Consider the following 19,824-nt stretch of genomic DNA (forward strand, 5'->3'; position numbering starts at 1 on the left):
CAAGTCGGTTGGGCTGATTTAAACACAAACATTTATTGAATTTAATTATCTCATTATACTCAGACCCACTCCCACCCTCCAAGAAACAGTCTAAATCGCCCTCTAATTGGGCAATCACAAGGCCTGGCTGCACACGTGACTGGGAGAAACCCCCGCACGACACGCGGCGGCGCGGGACCGCAGCGGCGGCGGCGCTCTGCTTACCCATCATATCTTTTGTCTTCTTGAAATGTTTGTACCACCTTCCAAATTCTTGACATTTCGCTGCTGAGACGTTTGCATAGTAAGTGCTGTTCACGATGGAGGAGATCATGCTCTGCACGGAGAGGGGGAGAGCAGTTGTAACACACAGCGGCACGAGGCAGAACACGGTCGCGATTTCAATTGCGCAAACGCGTTCCTGTTGTTTTTAATCCACGGAGGACCGACACGTTTTTGCTTCACACTTTAGCCTAAAGCTGCGACTTCCTCAAAGTCGTTAAGCAGATCATCAAACGCTTATTTCAGTAGAAAGCTGCAGCCCACTGAGACTGCTATAAAGCGATCACACCCACAGACTTGGCTCCAGCATGTATGGGAAACGCCATCTATTCCTGGGCTGACAACTGTCCACCCGTCCCAATAAATCCAAACACTTTGAGATGACTTTCTGATCGCAGTTCATAAATAAATGCCACTTTGTGGTCTGGTGCCTAAATCTCCATCCTTGCAAGTCCCAGGATGGCCCAGGGACCAGCATCATCTGGAAACTTACTAGCAGTGCGGAAGGTTGGGCCCTAAGCTAGGCCAGGGCAATCAGCATCTACAGCTTAATCAGATCCCCAGGAGGGTTGCAGGCACATTAAAGTTTGGGAAACGCCCCTTACACTGTTTACTCAGTATTTGGGTTTCAATCGCAGGTAAATTAACACTGTTCCACGGCTGACTGACCACATTTAAGAAGAAACCAACTATTCACAAAGATCTTCTATCAGAAGAAAAAAAAGCATGCTGCCATCTTATTGCTAGCTTCATATAAAGTTTGGGTTTTGAATTTCAAACTAAGTGTAACAGTTTTAAATCTATGCATTTCACGGTGGATTGTTTCTTGAGGACACCACAAACAAAGAAAACAGCCTATTCCGTCACTTCTCTTCATCCTGCATCTAACGAAAAGCTTGGAAAACAGAATCACACCAGTTTAACACAGAAAAATGAAGAAAGACGATGATTTTGACGTATGCCTGGGTTATGTTTTTTTCTTTTTTCTTTTTTAACTCATTTTCAATATGGAAAAGTACTTTCTTCCCTGCCAGTCTTGGTCCTGGTCATTTCAGGGACTTGGTCTGCAACACTCATATTCTCTAGTAGTGGCTAAGCCAATTTCTCCATTGAGCTGCAGGAATAATTCGACTCTGCAGCACCAATCTGTTCTTCTATGTGAAGAAACATGAAAACTTACCTTTCAGGCTTCAGCTGGTCCATGACAAACAATTTACAGAAGGCAACTGTTTGGGAGGTGAGACACAACCAGAAAAGCCAGTTTGGGAACAAAAGTATCTTTCACACCATTAGCTTCTTTCAGCTACTTCTAATGTAGAGCCCTTTTGGTTATCACCGATTCTCCTGACACCTCTCATCAGCGCTAATTTCCTAACATGCACCCATTCTCGTAGCACGTAAATCTCGGGGATCTTTGAAGCACTTCCAGTGAAGGATAAGCTGGAGTTACATTATCGATGTAAAACACGGCTATTCTAAGAGCCACAATGACATTTTTTTTGACACTTTCTACTTGATAGTCATTTTCACATTTTATTTCTCTAAAAAGACATTCTTAATGTGCTCATGATACTCTGCCATTAATTCAGACTAAGAGTGTCCCTCCGTCCAGGGTACAAAAAGATACTTAGCAAGGGTGCCAAAACCAGAGCCAGGAATCTGCCTGATCCAGTTAACAACCCATCAGCTTCAATCACACTTACTCTATTGTTAATGACGGATCAATAAAGTCAACGGTAATAAAACTACGGAGATGGCTGATGGACCGCAGTGATTCTGCAAACGGGCGAGAGCCCATGTGCTTCTACTTTGGTCCAATTTTTAAAAAACTATTACTCTTCAATTTAGACATGCTGGGAGATTCTTAAATGTTAAGGTGATAGTACATGCAAATTTTGCATTAGCTTATTCTTAATTTTTAGAAAGGTATGAAATACTGAAATTTTGCTGAGGTTTCTGACAAACAAGTCCAGGCTACTCGATTTTGTTGATAGTTCTGTGCGTGAGATTTGCTCTGGGCTGCACACCTACTATCTGACTGGCTGGTACTAGAGACAAGAAGTGTTTGTTAAGACACAGCCTTTGCCACAAGAAGTTTACCCTCAGTTAGGAAGAGACATGTACACAGATCATTTCCATTTAATGTTATTCAGTAGACCCACAGAGGATAATATATGAGGGCGGGGTGGTGCGGAGAAAAATATATAATGTGTGGGGAAAAAGAAAAAAAAATCTGAAATATTCTCATAAAAGTAGAGCCCATATGTAACAGTACTATGGAGCTCATTATTATCCATATGTGGAAAATAATATCCATATGTGCATGGTCATCAAAGCTTCCCCCTGCCCCCGTTTAACCCTAAATTGGTATGCGCTGTCCTTAAGTGACTTTCTGGATGCTTTCTACTCCGTCAAGTGATGCGTGCTCAGGGAAACTCTGATTAATGTAAATATTAGCCTAAGCGAGACATAAATCAAAAGGCTAATCCACAGGTTATGAAGCAGGCCAGAGCAACTTTCTAGATTCTCTTTCTGTGCTTTTAGGGGGCTGGGAAATAGCCTGTAATTCAGGTAACTTGGGGTCACCTCTATTTTTATTGGAACAATATGCAATGACCTGTACAACTAGATGCAGTCAGCCACTACATGAGACTTTTTTTTTTCTCCTTGTGGTGAAGTCTCTATTGAAGGCTTAGGCATGGCATCTGACTAGCTCTATGAGTTCCAAGGTAGGGAAGAGAGACCTCAGAAAATTGTGAGGCACGTGGTATTTGAAAGATCACATTTAGCTGTGTATTTCAAATTTGGACATAAACACCTATTGCTTTGATAATACAAAGAACAGAGTCAAGATGATAATATTTTCCTACGGGGTGAGGCGGGAAAGAGGGCAGGCAGGCAAAGAGCCACATTTCTAAGGAGAGAGGCTTGGGATGCTTCTGTCATTCACAAGGAGACCCTGATGCAGAAAGATCACTAACTGAAAAGATGGCTCACTGACTTGTGAGTCCATACAGGTCTGGGGCTCTGTATTTCTCTCCAGCCCAAACGCCTGGCACAAATTACATACACACGACACGTTCAGCTGGTAAAGAATCCGCCTGCAATGCAGGAGACCTGGGTTCCATCCCTGGGTTGGGAAGATCCCCTGGAGAAGGGAAAGGCTACCCACTCCAGGATTCTGGCCTGGAGAATTCCATGCACTGTATAGTCCGTGGGGTTGCAAAGAGTCAGACACGACTGAGCGACTTTCACTTTTCACATGTTCGTTGGATGAAGCAGAATCAAGTAAACCCACTTGCAAGTCCAAGGTGTGCTGAATTAGTCAACGACTAGGACCATCCCCCATGCTTAATGGGAATGACAGTAGAAACCGCCTCATGGGGCTGTTCTGAGAATCTGTTAATTCATTCTGCAAACAACTATGGAACCCCTACTATGTGTCTGCCCCTGGACTAGTTCGCTGGAAAAAGAGCTTGAAGAGGTGTTTGGACAGACAATGAATAACATGATGAGTGTGGCGCGATCAGCACAGAGCCTGTACCGCACCGAGCACGGGGTCAGGAGAAGTTAGTCCCTGTGACGCCCCTCCGCCTCCCTTCACACTGGCTTTCATTACAGGATCACATTTCAGATCAGTCCAGAGACTATGCTTTAAATAACTCAAGTCTTAGACACAATTTTCAAACGAAGCATTTTTAAGTCAGAGAAATTTTCTTATGAAGAACACACAAGATACAAATTAATGATCCAATGACCAGTCGGATCAAAGGGTAACCAGAGAAAACCTCAATGGAAAGGGGCATTTCCATTGGAATGGTTTCAATACTCCAATCTGGTGGTACCTTCTGAAGCTGGCCTGCAGGTACCATGTGGCAGATGACACCAGAAAGACACACAGCGCTCCTCTGACATGCCGGCTCCATGCCCTCTCCCATCTAGCTACCGCGGCTCAGCTAGGGGCCAACTTCAGTGGGAAGTGCTGAAAGGCCCTTCCTGACAGCCCAAGCGTGCCTTTCTTGGGCACCGTGCTGGTCTTGTCAAGCCGTTTCTCTTCTCTGGGCAGTGAGCCTCTGGGCTTACCTCCGTATAGCCTGGACCCATCAGAGGGCTGGGCATATCCACTCGGATCAATAAAGGGTCACTGACATGGGTCATCTCTGCAGGCTACCAGAAAGCCATCCTGTTTTCTTAAAGGTCAAAGGTTATGGCAGCTTCATTATCAGAGGAATCTTTTCAATCCATCACTTCTGGTTATCCAGCTCCCACCCAGAGCTCTTGGAACTGTTGGCTCTTGAATTTGCAAGAGATCCTGCCCCAGGCTTTTGAAGCTACATCCACACAGATGTCTCGGAAGTCACAGAGCTTTGGGGCTTGCCTTCTCCCAGATCGCCTATACCGATCAATAGGAGAGATCGCCCTCTCCCTGTCTCTTTCACAAAGATCTGTATGTGACTTGCCTGGCAAGTTCCATTTGGTGGCCAACCTGCATAAAGCATCCATGTTCAGAGACGAAAATAACCAGGCTGATCAAACTCCTTTGGTTTAAATCCCAAGTTCAAACGCTACACAGACCCAGAAGAGGCTCTGGCTTCCAGTGTCAGGAAATACAGTTTGGGAGTCGGCAGAAATTGGCTGTGGGTCTCCTAACCCCAGTGTGACACAATATTCTCATCCTAGGAGCCAAGTTGTAAGCTTTTCTAAGATCCACAAAGCACATGTCTGCACTCCATGAGGAGCTCCGGCTCTTTCTGAGAGTCTGCTCGAGTTCCGATCTGAAAGAATGCCATCTTCACAGAAACCCGGGTTCTCTAGAATGATACCATCTGCCACAGGCTGAGCTTCCTTTTCAGCCAAATACATTATTTATAACCTTTCTAATTGTGAAAAGGTAAGGGTGGAATTTTTCTACCGCCTGGCTTCGATATGGTTAGAACATTCTGAACCTTTGCTCTCAAAGACTGCCGGTCTCTGAATTTGAAAAACAAAAAAGCAACCCCCAAACCCACAAGGAATTGGTGGAGGTCACACACATTTCCAAAATATTCTATCCTTTCAACGCCCTGCTAGATAGGACATACACTGGGGGTATGCATTTATAACACATTTAGAAACCGAAAGAAGAAAAGCTTTTTCTCCTTGGTCACCTGATAGCCAAGGGAAGAGGTTTGGGAAGAGGTGAGACCTCCTGGAATAAAAGAAAAAAAAGGTTCACCAACTGTGGAAAGACAGTGATCTGATTACCCTTAAAATTGCTTTGTTGTGCCTTTAACAACAACAAAAAACCCCAGCCCCAAACAATGCTAATCAGGTTATTCAATCATTTAAACCAGAACTGTTCATGCTTTTCTGCCAAATCAACCAACCACAGCAAAATCTGTTATCTGTGATTGCTCAGCTTCCAGTCAAAGAAACACTTAACCCCCACTATACCAAAAGTTTTCCAAAACACCATGCTCACTGGAAAGAAAACGTCCTGACTGAGCTGAAGGGGAACTGGAGGGCTGGACCCTAAACCTGCATATTAGAATATAACCAACTCCAGTCTTTACTGGGAGCCAGCAGCTCCCTAGCATTCATGTGAGCTGCAGCCAGGCTTCCCCTGTACAATTTTTTTTTTTTTTTTTTAAACAGGATGGTGATATCATGATCAAAACTTACTAAAGCCTTGAGGATGGTGTAACCAAGGTGGGAGGAGGGAGCCAGAGCCTCTCCAAAATGGTAGGTCCCCACATTTAAAGCTTCCAGGCTCCATCAGCAGAGAGGGCAAAAGCTACAGCATCTTATTTACACAATTATCTAAATACGATTAAACAGCTGATGGACAAATATTAAACTGGAAAATGTATAGTCATTTCAGCTTAATGTAATCCTCTTTCTGTAAACACCCAAGATGATTTTTTTCAACCAGAACAGTCCTGACATCTCATAAGCCTAAGGGTGAATAGCAAGAGATTGTTTTTGATAGTTATAAATATTCAAAAGACATGCAGACCATCTGCTTTCATAATACAGGTAAAGCAAGACTGAAATGGGGACTGCTGTATAAAAATGATTCTTTTAACAAAGTCTTCCTCTCCTCGAAAACTATAAAGACAGATGTCAAAAACTGTTTACACAGAGCAATCAGGAGCGTGCAAAATGTAATATTCCTTTTACACTCAGTGCTTGCTAAAGAGATTTTTTTTTCCCCTTTTTCTTCCCATCTGTGTGTTGCAACACATTTCTACAAGTTAAAAACATTTTTTTTCAAACAGAGATCTCATGAATACCCAAAAACATGCTATCTGGTTTCTGAATGCTAATTAATTTCAACTAAGGAATCTGAATATCTTCTTCTGTAGAAAGGAATGTATGTTTTGAATCGCAATACTCTAGAGACAGCAAGGGAACTCATCTGGCACAGGTTTAATTCCGTAAGGCGATTGTTCCTGGTTCTCACCTTGTCGGTTAATATATATCTGGCCCATCCATGTCTTAAATGAAAGCACATCACTGCTAATGTCTCTGGCATAAAGTTTAAAATAATTGTTTTCTGAAATTAATGTCTGTGCGTGTAAAACGCATATGCGGAAACCTTTAACCTCTCAGGTGCCGCAGAGCAAGGCTTTAGGAAGCTTCGCAGTTAATTCTCAGGCCTAGAACACTAATCTTGACAGTAACCTTTTTATGTATTGTATTAATGGCACAGAGACATTAAGCACCTTTTTATAATTTTCAATAAAATGAGCATTTACTGAACAATCTGTCAAACTGCTGGCTCTCTCTCCCCTTACATTTTTATTTTTTGAGAAGTGTGTAACTTCACAAGCCGGGACGGCCCTCCACTTTCTCCAGGTCCTGTCTGCCTGCGGCCTGAATTTTCACAGGTTTTTCGAGGCCTGTGGGAAACTTAAAAAGGTCAAACTTGAACTTCAGATCAAATGACCTCAACTCCATACTCAGACACTGTTTTCACAGGGACTCTCAGTCAGCGGGGTTCTCTTTTCATCCCAAAGGACATCAAATACTACCAACAAGTTCTAAAAGGCATCGCAGGAGGCAGGGCCGGGGGTCAATCCGCCGAAAAGGCTCAGGTAGCCCCGTCTGCTGCTGGGGGAGGAGAAGGTGAGGTCTGGACTGGGCTGCAGTTCACGGGGAAGCCAACGGCAGGGTTTCTAAGGGTCCAGTTTGGTTTGTGATGTTAGCTGATGTTCCCCCAAATCCTTCCCTCTGGATCCTCTTCTGCTTTGTAAGCTATGCTCTTAGGAGATACAACTGGGGAATGGCCGGCATCCCCATTTGCGGAGAAGAGGCTGCTGCTGCTGCTGCGTCACGTCAGCCATGTCCGACCCTGTGCGACCCCATAGACGGCAGCCCACCAGGCTCCCCCGTCCCTGGGATTCTGCGGGCAAGAACACTGGAGTGGGCTGCCAAGTCCTTCTCCAGAGAAGAGACTACTCACTTCTAAATCTGACTTAAACTCCAGGTGTCAGTGACGGCTCTTGCTGTCTCGACCAATCCTGGTGCCTGAAAGCGGCCCCTTCCCACAAAGCCAAAGGCAGAAACTGGCTCCAAAGCCCCAGAGGAATACAAAAGGAAGTATCGCGAGAACGCGCGCAACTCTGTCTCAGTGTTCTCACCGCAGTTCCTAAAGACGAAAATGTCATCGTTTCAAAGCACGGAAATCTTACTTAATGATTTAAATGGGCAATTCATAATTTTTAAAGGAAATGCTGGTTCACAGTTCATATGACTTTTCTACATAATTAAAGTAATTTTACATAAGGCCCAGATGATATCTTTTGACCAAATTCTCCATGCTTTTTGTGTAAGTATCCATCTAGATCTTTCTTACTGAGCTCAAACCTTCTTACTCAAATGAACTGAATATGTTGGCAAAGAGCTTAGATTAGAAAATACTTGTTAAAAAGTGTATTATTACAAAAGGGCCTGTAGTACTTCAAATTAATTGCACAGAGAGGCTTAGGTTTGTCCATCTGCAGGCTGAAGGGAAGTGGACTGGATAATCCGCAAGGCCCCTTCTCGCAGCCTGGAGACTCCAGGAGACCTCTATGTATTCCCAGACGCAGGTCTTACAGGGTCTCCTCCGGCGACTGGAGATGATGCAGCTGTAACACGCATCATCCGTCCACTGTGCGGACACGCACAGGCACGGCTTCATTTCTGAGGAACGTTGAAGTCCCTTGGGATCTTGCTTAATAATGTGATTATTAAAAATATACTATTATTAAACACTATGCTACTCCAAATAGAATTTTCTCAAGTTTTCCATTAGATAAATCTAAATCTAACGAGTCTTATTTGATTTTACAGTGAAAATTATTTCCCAAGATTCTAACTCTTGAGCACCTGGGATGCTTGCTTCTTTTTTCTCTGATGGCCCTTATGTGGTTAAATCTCCCATTCTCTGTGATGAGTAAAATGTCTTGAATCTGTACTTAGAAATAGACACCCAATTTGTATTAAATTCCAGAGGTCCTAAATACAGCATTTTGAAAAACTTTAAGCCCCAGAGTGAAAATAAGAACTAAACTAGCTTGTGCAATCCATTTTTCCAGAGTAAATACTAGAATGAAGTTCTATAACACTTTACAGATTTTTATATTTCTTGCTTCATTGTATGAATGCTATTAGCTTTTTAAGCCACAATACCTAAAAAGTGGGGAGAAAAGTTAAGTCTGGTTTTCAGCTTTCCACAGGGCCAAGAACTTTCCTTGGGAGTCTCATGAATCCAACGGAAGATCTTCCCACATACAAACTCCCCCAAAGAGGCTTGGAACTACAGGGTCTGTACAAACCCTTGGGAGCAGGGCCCATGGGTCTGACTCAGATCTGATCCAATATTTCACAGGAAAGTGAGGGCTAAGTCATGGCCTTGGTTTCTGTGTTTTATGAGTTGTTAGCCAAGATCTCTCATGTCTACTAAAGAAAAATAAACCAATGTCACCTCTGGATGAGGTCATAGAGAAAAATCAAATTAATCTAGGTCATCTCTATCAACATTATGAAAAAGCTTCACCATTTAGGAAAATGCCAGATCCTGGTAATCACCTCTTTAGGAGTTATGATGAAGTGGTAAAAATGTGCTGGACAGGCTGTTGGTCATGAAATAAGGAGCCCTGTCCATCCATGGTGGGGGCGTGAGTTCCACGCCGTGCTAGCACTCCTGCAGGAGGGTGGACAAACCACCCCCGAGGCCTGCTCTGGAACGGCTGAGCACTTATCTCCACCTGCAGCTCTCTCTGAGATCCAGTGATCCTGGCCCCGCCCACAGCTGACTTTTTAAACATCACATGTTTATAGCCCTAAATGGGGTCTCCAGTGCCAAATGTGGACTCTGGAGTCTCAGCTCGGGGAGGGATGTTGTGAGCTAACACAGGGTGGTACTCAGTGTTAGCATTTCCATTTTGGCAGCACCAGCATCTTGGGCTACAAGTCACTTGATTTTGCTACTGACATTCCCCTCCTTTATACTTCCGTCAATATAAGAAATAGACAAACAAATTGACTAATAGTAAAAAAGCGTGGATCTCAAGTGTGAGATGATTGAGACAAAATGAAAACTGTCAGTCAGGCTGAAATACACGATTATAAAAGAAACATTTTAAATGTGCACGAAGTAAGTTGTTAATGACTGTGCTTAACAGTGACGTATAATTAGGTCTTCTATAGCATTTTTTCAGATCGCTGGGTCCTGTGTACCTCCCGTGATGATTATTCTGCTTACAAACATACAACTTTTGTACATACATTCAAGAACATCGAAATACAAGCAAAACTATGGAGCAGCTTGGAATATCAGTCGGTTTTCTTAGAGGAAAAGGCAGAAGTACATTAAGTAAACTAAAACACCAGTAAGTGTTGTAGGAAAAAATATTTTGCAAAGTAAGGTATTATAGATAAGATTACAAATAAAATACTACTAATAAACTATGGACACAGTTTATTGGTCCACAAAATAAATGTGATGAAAACTCTATGAGGTTGTTTTAGTTTCACAAATGTTCTTGAGACCCTACTGTGTGCCAGATTCCTGAGTGTGATGATGGATAAAACCAAGTCCCTTTGTGACCACTGATGGTAGTGTTTTCAGAAACCCTACTCAGTCCACCTATGATCACAGAAAACGTGGAAAGTACCACGGAGGGGGGATAAAGTGGGGTTTGGGCCTTGGATTAGGGTGCAGGGTTAAGGGCAGTTAATGTAACGCTGGGAAAAACACCCAGAGGACAGTCCCCGTGGGACAGCCTTCCCCCACTTACACCTGAAGCCTTGTCGGAACTTTAGAATGATCTCAGGACGGCACTAAAAGCGTTCCTTAGACGTGAGCATGAGTTATAACACAGCCCTTTTTTCCACAAATGGAAAGTTCTTGGTTGTTTCCATTAAAAACAATGCTTGCCTCAAAATCTTCTATGTAGCAACAAAGTCTGTGAGACCTACCAGAGTGATTTCTAAGTCTCAAGCCCCCACGTTGTAGAAAAACAAGGAATGTTATAGCGTACTTTAGAACTGAGAGCTACTCTAAATGCTTTACAAGTATTAACTCATGCAATTCTCCTAAGAGTCCTGAAAAATTGGCACTATTATCTTGCTACTTTATAGACTGAAAAAATTGAGGCATGGAGAGTCACTTGCCTGAATTTACAGGTCAGTAATGACAGAGCTCACATTCTCAACTCCTATGGAATGAATGCTCTTAGTGCACTAATTATATGATGGCAAAGAGCAGTTGCTGATGAAATATATCCCTTCCAAAGATAGTTCCATTAAGAAATAAAAAGAAAATGAGATTACACTCTGTTCTACGTTAACATAACTGAAGAGATTCACTACATTTTGGGAAATACTTCTTGTGGCGTTTCATAAAGTTAACACCTGTTCTGGTTAGCTCCACAGTTTTTTCGCTGCACAGGAATACACGCTGGATTAACAGGACAATGGGACAAGCCTAGAACAGTCTGGATGGTACCCAATGAGGAAATACTGTCTTGTCATCTAGAGAAGAATGTGATCGCAAATGGTGCTAAGAATTAAAGCTTTCATCGCTCTTAACTTTCAACACATCATCTGGTTTGCCTCCTTAACCTCTCTGAGTAAACTCAAGCAGATTAGCATTTTATGGGAAAATACTGCCATACACGGGGAGAGCTTTTTTGAAAAGGAGAAGAAAAAAGATGATGACTAAAGCAGATGAAGTTTTAGAGTAAGAATAAGAGGTGGGAAAAAGACTCTTAAAGCAAGTCGGCCACCTTCTCTAGGGTGTGGAGCTCTGCAGCCTCCTCACTGTCCACAAGGAACCAGCACCCGTAACAACACTGCATATCAGGACTCAAGACAGTCTTGTATTTCTGGAGCGCCCTCCCGTAACAACACTGCATATCAGGACTCAAGACAGTCTGGTATTTCTGGAGCGCCCTTTGTTGCAAGGATCCCAGGGTGCTGCACAATCACTGTGAGTTAAAATTAAAACTGAAGCACGTACAATTCCTAATAGGCACATTTTTAAAATGCTAAACAGAACAAATAACTTTTAAGTCTAGATTTAAAAGTCCCAACAGCCTGAGCATTCCTTACTTCAACTGGCATCGAGCCGCATAGCTGGCTGAAGCGCTCTCCTGTTTCGTTCAAGGCGCCCTAATGTTTTTTTAATACCAGAGCACCTTACGATCTAGCAGTTTCCAAAGAAAAGGGGAAAAAAAACTGGGTGCACACAGTGTCTGCCTGTTTTATTCTGAATTGAGGGCTTCCTCTTTGTTGAGTTAGTTTGGGGCCCAAATCTGACATGAAATAAAGCAGGTTTAAAAAGCAAATCCAGATAAAGCCCAACTTGAAACTTAAGCAGTCATTCCAACAAAGGAGCACTTTAAAACTTGCTCTGTTTGAGTAAGTAAATCTGATTGATTAGCATGATTCTGGTTAACTCTAAAAAATTAAAAAGCAGTCAGAAAATAACATGTAACAGGCTCTCTCTCAGGCCATGGCTACACCTACGCCTTGGCAGTAGTTACTATTCTGCAAACCAGAAAAAATAAGCAAGATGCACTCATGGTAATCTTCCTTGCATTAGTGATTCTGAGGTCAAAGGAAACCTGTTCAGATCTAAAACAAAGCAAAGGTAAATATCTATTAAGTGAAGATGAAGTGCTTACACATTGTTAAAGCACTCTAAATTGGCATGGCTTAACTCTTTTAGGTTTTACTATTGTGAGAAGCCAGTGGCCATACAATATTTGAGATCAATCCATTTGAAGTTAGATGCTTTATGAAGTTTGGCTTTTTAGAAAGGTTACAGGGAACAAATATCAAGCTATAATACAACCTTCACATATCTAAACAGCTAAAAATGAACCTGAGAGATGAGACGCAAAAAGGAAAATTCATAATTTGGAGGACTCGCCTATCATAGGCACTGTGGATGACATCATCAACAGAAGGGCTAGCTCACTGCCTGACTCGAAAGAAGTGCTAGAGTGAGGTAACAGCTGGTTCAGAAAAGGAGGCAGAGAAAAATGACTCGGTGGAAGTCTGCCCCTAAAAGACTGGTTTACCATTTCCTTTATGGATCTCACCGTTAATACAATTGCTGAAAGTGGTAATAAAATCCAATTAGGATCAAGTACTTTAGTGCCTGGCAAAGCAGATACTCATAACCTCAGATTTCCATGAGCAGTAGGGTAAAAACTGGGGAAAGTTTTGTAATTTAAAGGAGGAATGGACTTCCTCAAAATGCATGCTATTTAACAGCAAGCTTTACAATCAAGATTTACAATATTCTGCTAGGAAGGGACAAGCACAAAATCCTACAAGCCCTGTCTCAAACAGTAAACTTTAGAGCTTGCTCACCGCATCAAGCCAGTATATGACTAAGGTCGATATTTTCAAAGAAACATGGGAACTGCCCACTGCTTCCCACGCGAATACCTAACGTTGTCGTGGGGGTCAAAACAAAGGCTCTTAGCTCAGTTATATACTTACTGGTTCAGACAGGGTGTGAAGCCAGGGAGAAGTGACTGGCACAGAGCTGTTACAGCCAACCCTTTCGGAACCTTCCAAACGCCAGAGTACCCCAGAAGTTAGTCCCCGAGTTCTAAAGCACCCTCCCACGCTCTAAATTGAGGACATAATGGTATTTTTCAAGGGAGTCCATGTACGAATGGCACAATCAAAGAAACAAAAGCAAAATACATGTTAAAGAAAAATTCCAGCAGTGAGAAGAAATGCATTGGAAAACTTTCATTATCAGCGCTTCAGAGAAACGTGCTCTTTCATAAAACATCGAATTAACTGGAGAAAGACTTTTTAAAGTGTTTTTCTCTCCTTCCTTCCTTCCCTTCTCTCCATCCATCTATCCATCCACCCAAGGATATCGAATTAAGCTCACAGGTCTGGGGATCAATTGCCACCCCCATGCTTCACCCATTCCATAACCATGGGGCGCGCTTAAACATCCCATGCCTCAGGTTCCTTAATTGAAAATGAGGATATAAAACTACCTACCATTTACGGTGACAGGCATGCTCTTGATGCAAAAATACTAAAGGAAAGTTACCATTATTTGAACTACTAAGATGGTTATGCTTATTACTCCACAGGAAAACAGAATGCCTGTCACACAGCAGACTGTCGATACATACTTTTGAATGAATAAATATGTGAATAAATTTCATAGGTTAGATGCACATGTGAAATGCAATATATGAATACTGATGCTGGATGTTCTCTGGAGACAATGTGATTATTAATACTTATTGATTTTTTTTTTTCAGAAACATCATTCTGGTTCAAAAATTATGGAAAAATACAAAGTACAGTTATATATATATGTATATATATATATCTCCTAATGAGTACAGTTTTTCTAAATTGGTGCTTTGTATAATACAGACTGAAAATCAGCTGAACACAGGGGTTTATTAATGTCTATGGAAATGATTATCAAGTTTCAGAGAGAGGACCTGGATAAACGCTAAGCTTCAGGAGGGCAAGGTGGTTGGTTTCTTTATTTTTCCAGTACCTTATAAAAAGTCTGAGGCATTCAAGATGCCTAGATGCTGTCAGGAAAAGGAAAACTAAATAATCACTTTTCCCCATATTATTTCTAAATGGAACGTTCAAATTTATATTCATTTTATGTATCTTTTGTTGCTTGAAAACAAAAATGACAGTTCTCACTTTATGGAGAACTCAGGCTTGGAGGTACTCTTCCCAGGTGAGAAAAGAAACAGAAAGAACCAACCCCTTAAAAATCTGGAAGTGGGGACGTGCACGCATGAACCAAGTGTGCACGTGTGCCCGGTGGGAGTGGGTGGTAAAAATGCACACGTATCAGATTTAGGTCAGGAATATCTGACCTAACATTTTTAGAAGGAAGACACTAGGCTGGCAGAAGTAATAACGCAACTTTTCCTCATGATACTTTTAACAAAATGAACCTATCCTTGTATCAAAGGTATGGACATTTACCCAGTGGTCAAGTTCAATTTTCAAAACTTCAGGGAAAACTAAAATCAAGATGAAATGTTTTGTTGTAAATCAAAATATTTACTTTTTTCAAATCCCAATTTATTGATACCTTCCAAACACATGGTCTCTGAGTTCCTATGACCTTAAACGTTCTTGTCCCCCCAAGTCAGACTTCAATCTCTCCTCCCTACTTGCAGCTCTGAATACAAAACCCACCTTATCTAAGCACCTCCATTGAAAAAGCAAGTGTAACAGCAAAATGCCCCATCTCAGAGCTCTGAGCTGATGGCTTCTTACGCCTGAGAACAGTTTACAAAAATAATCACGTGGTGCAAAAACGTAATGATGTCACTCTATCTGGGCAGATGAGAAAAAGCAGCCACAGAAACGAAGGTCTGAGCTATGAATCAAACCACATGCACACTTTCGGAATTTCTACAGCTAGAGAAACCCTTGCAGAGATTATCCGAGACATTACTGCAGCCAAACCTATGTGTCCACTTTAAAGTCAACACTTTAAAACTTAATGCTGGGAAAGGACTTCTGGCTCAGTCACCAGCCAGCATGACGACTTTAATGTCCAGGGAGCCTGGCTCTGAAGAGGAGTCTGCGAAGGATAGTATATCCTGGTTCTGAGATTCCGAGTGCAAACTGGGCTTGCCCTTGTCGAGTGTGGCACGGTCCTCCTGGGGGCTGGGGCAGACTGCGGCTGCCCTCACCTCCCCTCCCATCTCTACTCAGGAATGGGATCCACAGGCCACAGGGTGGGCATGCCGCTCAGTGTATCACTACGGCACCATTTCTAAGACTTCAACCAGCCATTTCTAAGACTTCAACAATATCAAGCAAAACCAAAGCATTAATACACAGCAAAATGTGCATGCCTGACAGGCTCAGAGTTCTCACGCGAATGGATCACAACTCCACAGAGAGGGAGAAGGTCTTAGGCGAGAGCCTCTCTTGCTGCTAGGTGCCCTTCGGTACAAGACTGAAGCAGCACTTATCTGCTGGGCCTCCTTCAGCGCAGCACCTTCACCTCCGCATCGCACCGGGGAGGAGAGAACAGCAGCTTCACCCCGTGCAGCGCGTGTTCGGGGCTGAGGTCTCAGATGCCTGCGCTCCCTCTAACTAATAGCTCCGGACACAAGAGAAAATGAAGAAGCATAATTAAAACATTCCGAATTGAGTATCAGATTCATAAATTCATTCTGGAGAAAGAAACAGAAGATGCTGCCACAGAATAGAAAATAACTCCCTCATTTAGAGCACAGGTTGCCCTTTCTCATAATAATATTAATTTCAAATATTTGCTGCCACTGCTGAACGACATATATCTTTCTTTCCAAATTGTTTTGCAAAAGAAAGGAAGACTGTAATTACAACTGATGTTGGCATTACAGCCTAGTCTCACCACTGAAGGATGGCAGCCGGGGTCCCCAGCCACATAGGCCCATGCGTTCCACTTGAGGCCTCTTTACAGAAATTCATCCCCATCTGACTCTAAGATCCAGTCCTGAATTTTATTTTGGCATTCTGTTTAATGCTATAATTGTTTTATTCAATTAATTACCCATGATAACATTAAGTAAACTCACAATAGTATTTGTAAGCTAGAGTGAGGTGGAGTTTATTGGCTGAATGTTGCTACCATGTAACCGTTAGTTCTCACCACCTGTATCAATACTCAAGCTAGCTTCCTCTTCTCCAGCTCACAGTAAATGCCTTGAACCTTTGCCTGAATTCACTTCCCAAATCAATGGGACATTTAGTAACGTGAAGATACGTGAGATTCCTATACTGGGCCTTTATACTTATTTTTAATGCTGAGTTAGAACCTTCATTCCTAGGACATTTCAAATTTCAAATCCTAGAGGCCAAACTGACAGGTTATCTGGAGTTGTCTGCAAAAGCCAAAGCCCCAGAGATAAGGGTCACCTGCTTCATCATATCTTCCTATTGATGCAACTGTGTTTAATTAATCTAAATCATTTTTACTCGATGGTTAGAAATTCACATCCTCTCTACTCAAAGAGTGAGATGGAGAATCGGAGGAGATCCGCTAAAGGGTCAACAAGTCTTTGATTTTCAAGAAATGGACTTAACACCAGAGAATATTTCACCTGTGGCTACAAATTACTTTAAAAGAATATAAAAAGCCATCATTTATTATAAGCTTAATTCATTTGCTTCATTCCTATAATTGCTAACAAATATCAAAGTAAAGTTGATGGACCCTAATGTAGTAAACCTGAAATGCACGGAGCTTTCATGAAAGAAGAGCACGAACGCCCACAAGCTTCCTTCCAAAGGTACCCATGTGTCTCCGCAGCCATCACGTCGGAAACAAACTTGGAGCAATTCTCTACTGCAGAAATATCTACAGCGTCACACAGTTCACGCTCAAGCGCCTGAGAGGCGTGGCACTCAGGCTTCCATGCTAACCTTGCATTGAGAGAAAAACGTCAGCAAAAATTCAGCAAAAATCTAGTTAGACCAGCATCTCAAGTATACTCTCCGGTGGCGTGAGCTTCAGAGGCGAGGCCCCCGGAGAGAGGCGGCATGAAGGCACAGCAACGTCAGGACCACACAAGCTCGAAGGGCAGGCTCAGAGTGCCCTTTTCTTTTAAAATCAACTGCACGGCATCAGAAGTGATGCTCAGCTTTACAGCTAGAAACTGAGGCAGTCTCTCACCAGAGTTATCGCCCCTCCAACAAAATTCATCCTAAAAATTCAAATACGATAATCATAAATCTCCGTCTCATTTCAGAAACCCCTGACAGTATGACAGGCATCTCAGAGGAAAACGTATGACCCCACTAAAGAAAAGAAAAACAGTGGGGGCGGGAGGTTGAACCAATGGATAAAACTGGTGACAGAATCCTGATGAATAATAACTATCTAACCTTTAATTAGAGAGAAGAGATTTGTTTTCTGTGTAATTTTTTTTCTAAATTCTATTTCTTCTTCTTCTTTTTCCTTTGTGTGGTAATGAAGAAAGCACCTAGAAGCTATTCTGTTTCTTTATTCAGGTAGCATGGTGACGTTCTGCAAAGTAACACTTCCAAGGTGCTTCCTGGCATCTAGGGGTTCCAGGAAGGTACACCACCCTTATTCCCTCAAATACGGGCCCTCAGGACAACAAAGCGTCCAATCTCAGAACACTCAGAGCAGGGATCTACACGTGAGCTAGCGCAAAGTTCTGCTGAGCGGCTTTCCCTCCCCTTTCTTTCCCACACTGTCAGGATGAATCGCACACACTTCTGAAAGTCACCGGTGGTCAAGTCACTTTGCATTTTGGGGAGATTCTTGCTTCCGATACCAGCTGCTTTAGACTATGGCTTCCCACGACTCCTCCAACGAGGCTGCCCTCAATGGCTTGTCATTTAGTGCCAGCGACGCCCAGTACCTGTGAGAGGGGGCACTCCTTCGCCAAGGAGCTCTGATTCATGTCCTTCAGCAAGTCTTTCAGCGCATTCCTCACGGTGGTGTGCGACCACTGCTCGGGGGGCAGGTCTTCCAGTTTGGGGCAACTGTTGGAGACACAGAGTAGAAAGGGGATTATGACAAGATTGCATCCCGCTGCAGAACATTCCTTTAAGACAGACAGATTTCATTTTGCGCATCAAACAGATGCATCTGGAGATTGCTCTCGGTCTCCTGATTGTTCCGATTAGTTAATTACTTTATACAACACATCTGCTGTATCGATGCATGAATTATACATCAGCTGCCTGTGGTGGCTATTTTTCCATGTTACTTCTACCTTCCTGCTCGGATGCGCTTGGGAAGACAATTTAAGGTGTACTGCTTTCTCAAGAGCCATCGTGAAAACACGAACGTGGGAACCGTTTTCCCTTCAGGACTCCGCTCGTACGAATTAAGACGGTTAAAAAAAATCATATAAATAAATAAGAGCTCGGCAATAGTGAATAAGGCATTCTTTCACAAAGTGTACACAGATGGCACTGTTCATGATATGCAAAAATATTTTTCTCTTAAGTAAACTTTATGTAAAATGCCTTCTCGCAATGCATCATTTAATTGATTACACAGAAAAAGTCTTGTCTTTTGATAACCTGCACAAGTAGATGCATTTGGGGGGAACACTGCTTCTAAACGATGGGCTCAGATTAGGAAGATAAAGGAGAAAGGGGGGAGGTGGCAAAATCGATTGGGGTTAGCCTCTCTGAAATGCAGGGCGAGTCACAGCTGAAGGCTGGCCAGAGATACTTTGTTTCAAACGATCAGGTGAGTAGAACGTTCTGCGCTGGAACTGCTTTCCTGACTCACCTGTGTAGCTGAATTTTCAATGTGACCACATGATACACATCCTGAAGCATATCTGCTACCGTAGCGTCGGGGGCATCTGTCACGTAAGACAGGGGGACTGGGTTCCACTTCCCGACCTGGATCAGCCCTGTTCCAGATAAAGAGCGTGTGTCACTCAGGTCTGGCCCTTCAGATAACCTACCCACTGCCAGCCTGCTTTTCACTGCCCCCACCACAAGCAATACTGTTACTTCTGTCTGAATGATTCCCTTCCCTCCAAAAGGCAGGTCAGTGAAAATATGCTCAGCTCAGTTTTCCAAACTGTGAAATTATGTAAATGACGGTGGGGCTGTTTATTATTTTGGAAATAAAACCCCATCAATAAAACCTAGGCAGAGGCCACATTTTCCTAACTTACAGGAAGTTCTAATAAGACATAGCTGAACCAGTTCTAAATGGCTTTACGATTTAGATAAGATTCTCGATTGCAATGGGAATCAGCATTGAAAAATACTTTACAGCCCATAAAACCATCAGAAACAGAATAAAAGAAACAGAACTAGATATTCAGTCATAAATGCAAATTGACTCTCAACAGTCCATCTGCTCAGATACGCTCCTCACTTCCTTGTGGGTCCTCAGTGGAGCAGATTATTAAGGTCAATAAGCTTACTAATGATTCAGCTGAAGTAATTTAAAAAAAAAAAACCTACCTCCACATTCCACATGAGCAAAATGCGTGTTAACTAAACCAAACCGAATTAAGCCGATTTTTTAAAGCCACAGTCTAGAAGGAACCCATGTAACACACAGGCTACAGTTCT

At 42.6% G+C, this 19,824-nt stretch overlaps 1 protein-coding gene across 9 annotated transcripts in view; it reads right to left on the minus strand.

The window, feature by feature from the left end:
* Positions 1–19,824, minus strand: part of SATB1 (SATB homeobox 1) — a 100,274-nt gene that overhangs the window by 52,650 nt on the left and 27,800 nt on the right. For all 9 annotated transcript variants that reach the window (XM_042238832.2, XM_060406684.1, XM_060406690.1 and 6 more), the window contains 3 exons: positions 19,022–19,148; positions 18,138–18,261; positions 205–316 (listed from right to left, as the gene is read on the minus strand). In XM_042238832.2, the coding sequence (XP_042094766.1) occupies positions 205–316; positions 18,138–18,261; positions 19,022–19,148 (363 nt within the window). The remainder of the gene's footprint in view (positions 1–204; positions 317–18,137; positions 18,262–19,021; positions 19,149–19,824) is intronic.

The sequence above is a fragment of the Ovis aries genome, chromosome 1 (genome assembly GCF_016772045.2).
Source record: "Ovis aries strain OAR_USU_Benz2616 breed Rambouillet chromosome 1, ARS-UI_Ramb_v3.0, whole genome shotgun sequence".
Lineage (NCBI taxonomy): Eukaryota > Metazoa > Chordata > Mammalia > Artiodactyla > Bovidae > Ovis > Ovis aries.